Here is a 12,760-nt window from a genome sequence, read left to right on the forward strand (position 1 = left end):
AGCATCGTGGACACTGGGATTGAGCCCACCCTCAGCAGGTTTGCTGATGACACCAGGCTATGTGCTGCAGTCGACACACTGGAGGGAAGGGACGCCATCCACAAGGACTTTGACAGGCTTGAGAGGTGGGTTCATGCGAACCTCAAGAAGTTCAAAAAGGCCGAGTGCAAGGTCCCGCATGTGGATCAGGGCAATCTCAAGCACAAATGTAGGCTGGGCCATGAATGGATTGAGAGCAGCCCTGAGGAAGGCTTGGGGGTGCTGGTTGATGAGAAGCTCAACACAACTCTACTCTGCTCATGAGACCCCACCTGGAGTACAGCATTCAGTTCTGGGGTCCCCAGTGTAAGAAGGACATGGACCTGTTGGAGTGAGTCCAGAGGGGGGCCATGAAGATGCCCAGAGGGCTGGAGTGCCTCTCGTCTGAAGACAGGCTGAGACAGTTGGGTTGGATCAGCCTGGAGAAGAGAAGGCTCTGGGAACACCTTATAGCAGCCTTCCAGTGCCTAATGGGGGACTACATGGAAGTTGGAGAGGGACCTTTTACAAGGGCATGTAGTAATAGGGCAAGGGGGAATGACTTTAAACTGAAAGAAGGTAGATTTAGATTAAAGGAAGAAATTCTTCACTGTGGGGGTGATGAGTCACTGGCACAGGTTGCCCAGAGAAATTGTGGATGCCCCACCTATGGAATTGTTCAATGCCAGGTTTGTTGGTGGGGCTTTGAGAGAATAGGGTATTCCTGCCCATGGCAGGGAGTTGGAACTAGATGATCTTTGAGGTCCCTTCCAACCCAAACTATTTTATGATTCTATACCACTACCCACAGAAACTCCCACAGATCGGTGCTGGCAATTGTGCGCTTTTCTCTATGGAAAGTGTTTACTTTGAGTTTAATACATATTTTTGTTTACCACCCTTCCTGTAGTTATTTTAGGAGGCAAGTTCTGCATTCTCTAGTCCAAGAATCCTCTATTCAATTCTTGGTTGTTTGAATTCTAAATTGAATTTTCAGGTGTAGTAGAAAAAAGTATTTTCTACTACAGCAAGAAAAAGTTAGTTTCCAGGAACTGGAGGTCCGGCTTTTGCTTCCAAATATTTCACGCTGTCTTTCTACAGTGGAGTTGAAATTTTAAGTTTGAATTTAGAGGTTCAGTAGAAGAAATCTGGCTTCTTTATCTACTTTATTGAGCCTTTCCTTAACTGAGTTTTCTGTTCTTACCTTTTCTGTTTAATACGTTACCTTAGATACATGTAGATCTGTGAATATCACATCATGTTTTCAGTATCACAGTACAAGTTGTGCAGTTTATGTGGACTAAACCCCCCCACTTTATATGCAGACCTGAAAAACTATTAGTCTAATTAAAATTTTAAGTCTAATCAAATATTATTAGTTTGATCTAGTTACTACTGAAGAAAAGGATACTGCTACAGAGAAAGCCTCAATAATAATGCAGTAAGGTTTCATACACACATGCTCGAGCTTCTACATTCTTTCTTTAGCATTATGATGACTCTTCCACTGCCTGTCTGGGTACTCCTAGACAAAAGAATTTAAGTGGGAAACACCTTTTGGCATTTATTATTTGCTCATGAAATTTAGGCACATTGAGTACAGCTGTTGTGTGACATTTCCGAAATGGAGCTTTTCAGAATCACAGAACCTTTCTACAGTTGAGTTCTGCTCATGGAACTACTTAGAAGATGTATTTTATTGTGATTATTTCACGTGTAATTGGTCTAATGGGGTAGTCTTTCTGTAAATGTGAGCATGTATTTTTTTTGTTTCTGTTTTGTCATCTGTTTTCCAAAGGCAGTAGGCACTTAGCATGTCTTAGATATGTCTGTTAAATTTGATTGGAATTTCCCAACAAGCTTGAGAATTACTGACAGAGAAATTGATAATGAATGCCTTATCACATGCATTATACTATGTTAGCAAGGCTACAGAAGGCTAAAACCAGGAATAATATTGGTATATATTTCCAGTAATTCCCAAATAACTGTTGCCACTTTTTTAACCAAAAATATGAAAAAGGACATTTGTTGATTGACTTTTTAAACTACACACAGCAATTTTTGGCTACCTGTCCATGTCTGACTGAAATTAAAAAAGAAATACTTCACTATGTTATGTTTGAGCAAGAGATGGAAGATTTTAAACCCATTATTCTTCTTGGTCCAATTGAACTGCATACAGGTATGATATTTTCCTATCATTTTATGTACAGAAAAATAATGAATATAATAGTCATCTTATTTGGTTTGTTCTCAGAAATACATGTATACAATATGACTTGAAATTACTAAAGAGACCACTCTAATCAGCCAGAGCTCACTCACACCCTTCTAAGAAATCTGACTTGAAAAAATCCTCCATTCCACTTGCCTTCTCCTCTTTGGAGTGGTGAAATTCAGTTTTGGCATGGTTGTGAACTTATCACGGAGTTTTGCTAAAGTGTTAATGAATATATATTGACATTTAATTTGGTCATCTCTGGCACCAGGTCAGCTAGTGATCATAAAGAGCATTGGAAGCATAAATCATAAGACTAGCACATAGCTGCATTATCTTCTTTTTCACTTTTGGTGCTTGTTTCAGCAGGAGATGGCTTCTAGCCATTCCCTTGTTTAGCATCCTTAGCTCTCAGAGTATCATGTATTTTCCTGTCCACCTCTAGTGTCTTTAAAGTAAGAGAAAGCTGGCACCAAGACTTGGTGTTGGAGTATATTCCCTCATACAGCATGTGTTTCCTCAGTTCTATACTGCACCATGTTTCAGTACCTGGCCTTCTGTGGCCGTGACAACCTGGTGTACTCATTGATCATGTTACTCTAAAGAACAGTTAGGGGTGGAAAAATTTTTTCTCTCCAGACAACTGCTTGTTGAAGAATTAAGCTGTTTGTGCTGACAAAGAAGCAAGGATTTAAATGGCAATTATCCATCTCACCTGACAGATTATTACATAGCTAATGTCTTCTCTGAACCAATGTCACTCTTCTTTTGGTTTTTGATTTTCTGTGGCAGATGTTTTCACAGTTGCTATCTAGGGACAAGTAGAAAATGTTTCCCCAGAAACTCTCCAGATATCATTGTGGCCATGTTTCTAGTGAGCAACCCCATCGTCTGAGAGATTAGATTGAGAAATAATCTCTGCGCAATTTGTCTTCCTCGTACATTAGAGAAGACAGAAGCCACACACTTCCATTACTAGAGTTCATTTCAGAATCTTGGTGGCATGCTATCCCTAGCTTTTTTTCTGTGAATAATTAAAATTGTCAGACTGTATATCCTCATCCAGTTCCTGGATACAACTCTTATGAATGAAACCACTCTGGAGCCAATTAATTCACCCTGGAAAACTCTTGCTGTTTATTATTCTGTGACCAAGAGTGGTAAGAAAAAGTGTGTTGCAAAGAGTATGGATTTTGTCACACTACTCCGTCATCTGTGATCACTGCATCAGAGGAAGCCAAATCCTCCAGGTTCAGGAGCAAGGATATTAAATGTTTTTATGATCTGGGGAAACAGGTTTGGATTGTTTTGTTGGGTTGTTTGTGTTGATGGGGTTTTTTTTGACTCAAGTTTGAGAATTGATTTATTATCATTTATGTATTTTCGCTTCTGGACAGGATACAGTACTTTTCCTGAATTACCCTGGCCTTTAGGAGTCAGATTTTAATGTTAATAGCCCCATCGTTAAAGAAGAAATTCGGATACAGTACTTTTCCTGAATTACCCTGGCCTTTAGGAGTCAGATTTTAATGTTAATAGCCCCATCGTTAAAGAAGAAATTCTATCTGCTCTAAAATTTTTGTGAGCAGAAAGGCTATATGCTGTTAGTATCTTTTGGTGTCTTTCACCAGAGTGAAAAATGCTGTCTACTAAAATATTAATATATTCTGATAGTAAGTTACGGTGCCAGTGATTGGCTTTTCTGTCTGTTCAGTGTTGGTTTGTGTGTATACATTAACTGCATATGACGCCTCACAGTTTTAGTTGGGAAGTATTCCAGATCCCAATATTGAAATTCAAAGATGCCACTTCTTCAATGGGTATAAACCATTTAAATATAACTGAACTTTATGCATTTGGTTAATATATATCCAAGGTATTCTATGAAAATCTACATTAATAAATAAACATTTTTGTCATTATTCATCTTCTCTATATGTTCTATTAGATAAGCTTACCAACATGTTTTACAGATATCATAATGTACAATAAACCAACAGAAATATATTTAAGTGTAATTGAAATTGTTTTAAAATGCAGTAATTGGATTGCCTGTCTACATTTCCTATTTGCTGTTAAAGAACCATGTGTGATGATGTGGGGCTTTTTTACAGAAAATATTAAGATGTAGATTGAATAAGTTTTTTTCAATTTTTTATTTTAAATCAGGACCACTGAAAACAGCTTTAGCAATTGAAGCCAAAGCCTGGAAGATGCTCCTCTGTCATTATTTACATGAGGAATATAAAAAAAAAATGACAGACATGATGTCGTTTATAACTGAATATTTAAAGAAATTGTCTCGACCTCTGCATGACTTAGATGATGTCAGATTTGCAATGGAAGCTTTATCTATCATTCGTGATAATAAAATACAAATGGATATGACTCTGGAACCTATAGAAGTAAGATGATTTTTATTTTTTTAATCTCAATTAGTATCTTGATAATTATATTATATAACAGGAGTCATAAGATAAACTGAGAACCCAAACAATGAGTTTACTGTCCTGAAGGATCTAGGCTGAAAATGGGAAAGAAAGTAAGATTTTTGCTGTTATTTTTATTATAAATTATGAATCGATATCAGATACTTTGCTAGACACTTTTGTTTGTCTTCATTAACAAATCTATTGTCTACCAGTTAGGAAATTATAAAATATGAAAATGATAAAATATGCAAATGATCTTATTTTTAAATAATGCCATGTGTGTATGAGGAGGATAATAAAGCAGAAGATATGCAAACAAATTGCAAATGAGAACAAGCGATAAGAAAGGGTCATTCTGTAACAAATACTTACACAGGCATTTGACAGTTTGGCAAGCATAGTAATAAATATGTATAAATGGCAAAACATTTAAAAATATGCAGTGTCTGTAATTATTCAAAGTCAGGAAAAAATCATCAAAATCTGCATTCAGGTGGAATGTAGATCAGTAGAATAAAAATACCACTAGGATGATAAAGTTTATGTATTTTTAATATTAAAATTGTTTGTAGATTTTTTTCCTAGCATTTCATCCAATACATCTTTGAAGAAATACGTTTTGCTGTTGTTCCCTAGTTCTTCATTCATCATCCTTATTTAAAAAAATAGTAATTATGCCTAAATTACATTAACAGATTTTATTTGAAATGTTTCTTACAAATTGGATCTGTGTTCCTGGAAATGAACTTTAAATGCATCATTCCTAAGGTTTTGCTTTTTCATCTAGGAAGCCTATGCCATTTTAAATACTTTTGAAATTGACATTACAAAAGAGGAATCAGAAGGAGTTGATACACTTAGATATTCTTTAAATAAATTACAGACCAAAGCTGTAAGTATATAAAACTGTTACTTTCCATTTGTCTTCATGTGCTTTTTCCAGATTATAAATGACAATGTGGGACCAATTGTGACTTCACTCCGTCTTCTCACACGGCCTCATTTGCACACTAGTGTCTACAGCTTTTATTAGTGTGTTCTTTTTCTAATTTTATTTTTATAGAACTCTTCAATATTTAAGTATTATTGTACATTTTAGATATATACTTAAAACATGCAAGAAAATGAGACATTTATTATGTCCATCTGCTCTTTCTGCTCTTTCTCATTTCTAGTTTTTGTGTCATTTGTCTGATCAGGAAGATTACTACCCTTAGATAACCTCTTTTTAAGAGGTGCATAATTTGTCAGTGCCCTTACCCCTAGGTGGTGATTGCATTTTACCTTTATTGCTCAGAACAGCCTCATATCCCTCAAAAGCTCAATGTTTATTGAATATATTCTGTAATGTGGAAGGTTAGATGGAAATACATACATATTTTGTTGGAACAATTAGGATTAATCACTCTGGAAAGGGCTCAAGCTCAAATGTATTTTACACTTATATGTCAACCAGCTTGAGAGAAAAACCCAAAAGCTTTTTAAAAAAGGATAAGGAAGTTGTTAAAGAGAAGGCTGAGCCATCCATTGAGGAAGAGTATTGTAACATTTTGGGTTTTGTGAGTTCTTTTGGAGTGAGGGAAACTGAGAAAGAGATTACAATATTCCACTCCCCCACCCCCCCTTTTTGTGTCCTTTTGTTCCCCCACCCCCTTGTAATGAAAGACATTCACTTAAAGATGGAGGGGAGATTTTCTAACAGGTTTTCGTTGGGGTTTTTTTTCCACTTTTTGTATCAAAAGTTGAACACAGCACCATAAAAGGAAAGAAAATCTATTTAGCTTAAAATAATTATTTTTGTTCAGAATTAATAGTTTTTATTTATAATTTTGTTCTATATATAGCTCAAATATCTGTTCCTTGTTTTTTTTTAAAGAAATAACTTTGATTTTAATCTTTTGTATGTCAGACCAGAGTTCAAGATGAGCTGGTTCGAGTTCAGCCCAAATTTAAGAGTCATTTGCTAGAATCAGTCGCAGTTTTTCAGGAGGATGTGTCAAACTTTGAAATGTCATATGAAATGGTAAATGAATTTAGTAGTTACCTGTAAGACTTGTACGTAGGTTTCCAATATTTTTGGTTTGAAGCAGTTGGGTGCCAGAATTTTATTTTACTCAGCTACTGGATTTTTGATGCAGTGGTTGCTAAGCAGCCATCATTATAGGTCAAAATCTTCAGTATAAAGAAATAATAGTGCACGCTAATCTGTAAGGAAATTAAAGAATCCCTGGTGGTAAAAATCACCATGAAATCTTAATTAAGAAATGAATTTAGAAATTGATTTAGAAATTGTAACACATGTTGTGGCACCTTTGCTTGCACATCAGCATTAAAGAGATGATCTTGGCCCACTCACCGAGTATTTTATTTTCAGCAAAAGAACAAAATCTGAAAAATGGAAGTGTAATCTTATTGAGTTTAAGCTAAAGAATTTTTCAATTTCATAAAAATAACATTACCAGGATACAAAACTTGATTGGAATTTGACTACCAAAAAATATGCATTTTATGATGACCTGTAAATTACAGTAGCTTTCAGTCACTTTGAGAATTAATACTCATTTTTTGTTAACTGCTTGTTTAAAAGGAAGGACCTATGGTTCCTGGTATTCCACCTCAGGAAGCCAGTAATAGGCTGCAGATTTTTCAGGTAAGAAAATGAACTGTTGAGTTTCCAAATAACTAAAATTAATCTGTGGTTGCTTATCAAAACAACTTTAGAAAAAGACACTTCTACAATCTTTGATAAATGTGTCTTGGTGGATAGTTTGTGTATTATTATGTTAACTATAGTTTCTATCAGACAATTTTTTTTTTTAACATGGAAGGACTGATGATTGATTGATGTGTAACCTTGCTTTGTTCTTCATGTTTTGTGAGCATAAATTATTGATTTGAAATAATACAAGCAGTATAAGAGGGAAAAGTCAAGTATAACAACTTGATAATGACTGAGAAGAAGCCAGGTTATGTATCAGTCACATAACCCAATCCTTTAATCTTTTAAAGATCACACTTTCCATTAGATAATTGTCTTTCAATTTGATACTTGTTTGCTATGAACCTTAGTTCATAGGTCCGTAACCAGTTTTTAATCTATTTTTAATCCTTGTTCCTTTCTCTGCATGTAATAGTACCTTGAAGACTTTTTCAGCAAGACTTCTGTCAGTCTCTTACATATCGTATAGACTCAGTAAAAAACAAAGTCAGAGTTTATGAAATGCACTAAGTAACTAACAGAAGGTGTTTAAACTTCCTAATGCATCTAATATGTACTGAAAATGAAGTGATTTTGGTTGAATTTACTGTATTTATTATTTTGCCAAGAGAATGCTTTGTGCTTATGGATAGTAACTGCCAAAATCATTCTTCATTCCATTTTCCTGTGGTGATCATATTCTTTGGATAGCAGTTATACTATGAAAGTAATTGTATTTTTTGGCACTCTTCAGTAGTTGTTTTCAGGCTGTATATTTTATCAATGCAAATATTTTCTTCTTTTTTTTTTTCCCTCCCTTGATAATGTGGAATTCATTTCACATCCCATTTTTATAAAATGCTTCTTCAAATTATTGCTTCTTACATAAACTTTCACTATCTGAATTCAATATATGGATTTGAGTATTACCTTACATGAGCCCTGTTCAAAATTTTAGATCAAAAATATTTTCAGACATTTAAATATGATCCTAATAGAATTCTTCTAAGACAAGTTTAGAACTGTTTAATTTATTATTAGACAATTTTAAATTTAAACCGAGATTATAAACATACATTTTGTCTGTACGAATCCTAATTTCATCAGGCTAACTTTGATGAGCTGTGGAGAAAGTATATCACATACTCAGCTGGTGAACAGTTGTTTGGATTGCCTGTCACAGACTATGGAGTTTTGCATAAAGTCAGGTAACTGTGGGAATACAGCTGACTTAGGTGTTTAAGTATGTTAGAAAGGCTTAGGATACACCAAAAAGGGAAATAATTCAATATGGAAAGTTTCCATTGCCTTAAATAAAATAAAAAAAAAATATAAAAAATCAATGATAATTTTAGAGGTCTAATGGTGTGCATATAAAAAAAATGTATTTTTTTATTATGGTAACAGGACCATACCAAATTATTTTAGTACATGTATATACTATATAAAAGAGCAGAACACTATGCCCCAGAAATATATATATATAAAAGTAGAAGAGTAAATATAGTATTATGTATTAAGATATGGTACAAATAATGAGTAAGGAAAAGGCAAGGAAAGGTCAGTGTGTCATATATGAAAAATATAACTAGAGTTTTTATGAAAGTCTGAATTTTTTGAGCAGCTGTACAAATCAGAATCAGATTCTGACATTTTTGCACCAACCATTTCAATGGTTTGATGGTGATTCACAGCAGATGAGGATCTGACCCTTTCTGGCTGTTTTTAGATCATTGTTTTTGTTTGGATTCAGAGTGCTTCCAAAGTAAATCGACTAATTGTCCCTATTTGCCATGCTCTGCTTTGCACCACAGAGACAGCTCAGGGTATATAAGCTAAGTTAATTTTGGATAAATGGAAGTTTTATAGGACTAGACTAAAGGAAAATTTTCCCCAAATATGTTTAGTGTGTATATTAGGTCTTTAGCACCAACTGTCTGCTCTTTTTTGTTGATTTTATTCATGAAGTGTTCTTTTCTACATTAAGAAACGTAATGTAATTGATCTACCTGAATTTTTTGTAGTAATATTGAATATGCCATCTATTTAACTATTGAGAGATATCCAAATAGCTGATCAAAATTGTTATGATAATTTTTTATTTTCCCCACAGGAAAGAGTTAAGCTTGCTTCAGAAATTGTATGGATTATATGACACTGTAATAAACACTATCAATGGTTATTATGAGATACTGTGGACAGATTTAGACATTGAAAAAATTAATGCTGAACTTCTGGATTTTCAAAACAGGTATGTTCATAATATAATTTATAACTGATGTTAAATGCATTAAGATTTAGATGATTTCAGTAAAGCTTTTTTGATATCTTTAAATACAAAACTTCCATGGATAAGGTTTGTCATAAAGTAATAAGATTCTTCAGGGAAGAGTGGAGTAACACTATACTTGTAGTTAACCAGCTTTTAACCTGCAGTTTTGATAACTGAAGGGCATACGTTCAGTTGAAGAGTCAGTCTCCTTAGCTAAACCAACCAAGAGGTTAGGAGAGCTGAAAGTTTATTTGTAAAAGGTAAGTTCTTCAGTTTTTCAGCCAGGAGATTAGCCCATTGATTTTAAGTTCATTGGTTCTTAGGGTTCAGAAGTATTTTCAGACCTTTTAATTTAACCGTATTTTTAATTTTTTTTTTTAAATTACATACATGAATTTAGGAAGAAATATAATACAGAAGACTAGAACAAAGATTATTTTACAACAGAATAACAGCAGCGAGTGCAATTGCCAGCTCTCCAGCTACCTATTAGAGTCCTGTTATAAGCTTGGCAAAGTCCATCCTGAAACAACTCTAGCTTTCTCGGCACTATCTTTGCACCCCCCATCCTCCTATTAGAACAACATTCTAGAAACTTCCATTATTAATTTCCAAAATAAAGGCATGGCTAATTGATGTACATTTTTATTTGTGCCAGTATTTGGTATTTTAGAGTATATCTATACTACAGTTACAGAGTGGTGCCAGCCTGTTATAGCACCTGTAAATCAATCTTAGATAATGTTAAAGCCTAATTTGTGTTCCAAATTATGTTGTGTTCAAACACCACGGAGTTCCATAAGAGCAATACATTGTATTAGTCTCTGAAATTGACATTTGTTTAGTGTAGTTCAACTAGAAGTGTATAACAGGGCAATTACTTTTGTAACTGCAGTGAAAAGCCTTCAATATAAATAGTTTGTTCTCAGGCCATTAAGTACTTATCCCACCTATTTACCCATTATTTCCTTCCATTCTCCATTTTGTCAATATATCTTACCTCTTGGTCTTACTTTGGCAGTTTTTCATGGCTTATCACACTAACGCATTCTGTAATTGAAAATAGTAGCATAACCTTCCTAAACTAGGGATAGAGGATCTGTAGTACAGAATGCGTGGGGTTTTTTTCGTTATTAGCTTCTAGTACGTGTTGTCAAGGTAGTCTAGTAAATACATGTTTTTCTGAAGGTTAACAGATCTATAAAATACGCCATTATAAGGCATAAAATTGGTAAGTGAAAAATTTTGATATTTTTGAAATTGCACTTTTGACAGAGTTGAAGATTGGGTCATAGATTTGCATTATTTCTGAAATTTTAAGTGGAAAACATTAAACAGAGACTAATAACTTTTCAAGGAAATACGTGCCAAAGAGTATTCTTTCCCAAATTTGAGGTTACATATGCTGACAGGATTTCAGGGATTAAGAGTCTCTCAAAGAAGCAAGACATTGACAGACATCTAATTGGCAGTATCTGGTCTTTGGGTAAAACAGTATCTTCTGGTTCACAAGAATCAGTAAGAATAAGAGGGCTCCCGGCTCTGGACCCTGCAGTGTCGTTCAAAGTCTGCCTCTTTGCTGTGCCAGATTCCTGTCCCAAATCACTGAACCTGACATTAATCTATCAGCTAGCTTCAACTCTCAAGGCAGATTTCTTACAAAATAACCTTAAGTACCTATGAGTTTTGTAAAAGTTAAAACTTCACGGTAGTCCAAACCCACACAAAATACTTTTCCCCCTCGGAGAAGGGCAGGCAGGTATTAAACATTGTTTGACAGCAACCAGGGACATAATCAGCATGACTGTACTGGCAACCACACAGCACTGACATAGTTCTAAACCAGACACAGGCTGCTGTATTGTACTCGCTACAGAAAAGATGAAATTACATCAGTGGGAGGTAGAGACGTAAGTGACAAAGGCTGCAAAACCAAGGGAAATGGGATTCAGGCTTTATTACTTTTTTTGCTAAGGATGTACTTTATCATTTACATTAAGACATTCCTGTGGTGGGTCAACTGCTTAATTCTTAGTGTGTAGGCTCTGTAAAAATGTGTTCAAAGAGGTGAATATTGACTTAAATGTTTCGCTGGGGGTTTTTCCATGTTAAAAGTATAAAATTTTCATTTTCTTTTGGAATCGTTTCAAGACTACTAACAGAAGGTAGAGGGAGAAGGTGGTCATATCTTTCCAATTTTCACATCTGTCTGAAGTGTATGTTAGTATGTGCCACGTGTATTACTGGTATTGTAAATTGAAGTAAATATTATATTTGTACAAGGATCACTTATGTGAATTTTAACAATTTGGCTTGGGTTTTTGTCAATAGTATCTGTGATGATAAGCAACACATAAGCTATGTTTTCATGCAAAAAGCAATATTACTGTTTATTTACAAAGAATATATCAATGGTTAAAACTTAAATATTATGTGGTTTTAGTAGGGCATTTGCATTTTTTTCTAAAAAGGTAGACTAATTGACACAAATTGGAATTTTACATAGAAAATGTTGACTTATATAAGCTACTTCATATTTCCTCATCTATTTTTAAAATGTTTAAACGATTCTTATTTTGACAAAAGAGGCATTTACTACTGCATCAATTGAACTCAACTGCAGGTGCTGTAGATTACCTAAAGGACTCAAACACTGGCAAGCATTTTTAGATCTCAAGAAAAAAATTGATGATTTTAGGGAGTCTTGTAATTTGTTGGAAATTATGACCAACAAAGCAATGAAGCAAAGACACTGGAATCGTATTGCTGAAACAACAGGACATCAATTTGATATAAAATCTGATTCATTTTGCCTTCAAAACATCATGGAAGCACCAATTCTTAAACACAAAGATGATATTGAGGTAGGTACATACATCTTTTCCCCCTCCTTGTTTATTTTAAATTGTCAGCAAAAATAATATGGTTGCTTTTAAAATTATCACCTTTTAAAAAAAGTTTTAATTCCTTAAAGTCCCTGACTCTCAATCAGACTATGCTAGTTTAAAATAATTTATATTTTATTTAGAAGTTCTTATCCATATGAACAAAGAGGTAGCAGCTGAAATCTTTGGATTCTTATTTCTAGGTAATCTCCTCACGTTCTTGCTGGCCCTATT

The 12,760-nt window shown here is 34.3% G+C and overlaps 1 protein-coding gene across 1 annotated transcript in view; it reads left to right on the forward strand.

Annotated features, from left to right (window-relative positions):
- Window positions 1-12,760, forward strand: part of DNAH8 (dynein axonemal heavy chain 8) — a 137,287-nt gene that overhangs the window by 35,972 nt on the left and 88,555 nt on the right. The window contains 8 exon segments of the mRNA XM_027788521.2: window positions 2,077-2,203; window positions 4,409-4,644; window positions 5,459-5,563; window positions 6,581-6,694; window positions 7,259-7,321; window positions 8,477-8,577; window positions 9,483-9,620; window positions 12,265-12,505. Of these exon segments, the coding sequence (XP_027644322.2) occupies window positions 2,077-2,203; window positions 4,409-4,644; window positions 5,459-5,563; window positions 6,581-6,694; window positions 7,259-7,321; window positions 8,477-8,577; window positions 9,483-9,620; window positions 12,265-12,505 (1,125 nt within the window).

This window comes from Falco peregrinus, chromosome 11 (assembly GCF_023634155.1).
Source record: "Falco peregrinus isolate bFalPer1 chromosome 11, bFalPer1.pri, whole genome shotgun sequence".
Classification (NCBI taxonomy): Eukaryota; Metazoa; Chordata; class Aves; order Falconiformes; family Falconidae; genus Falco; species Falco peregrinus.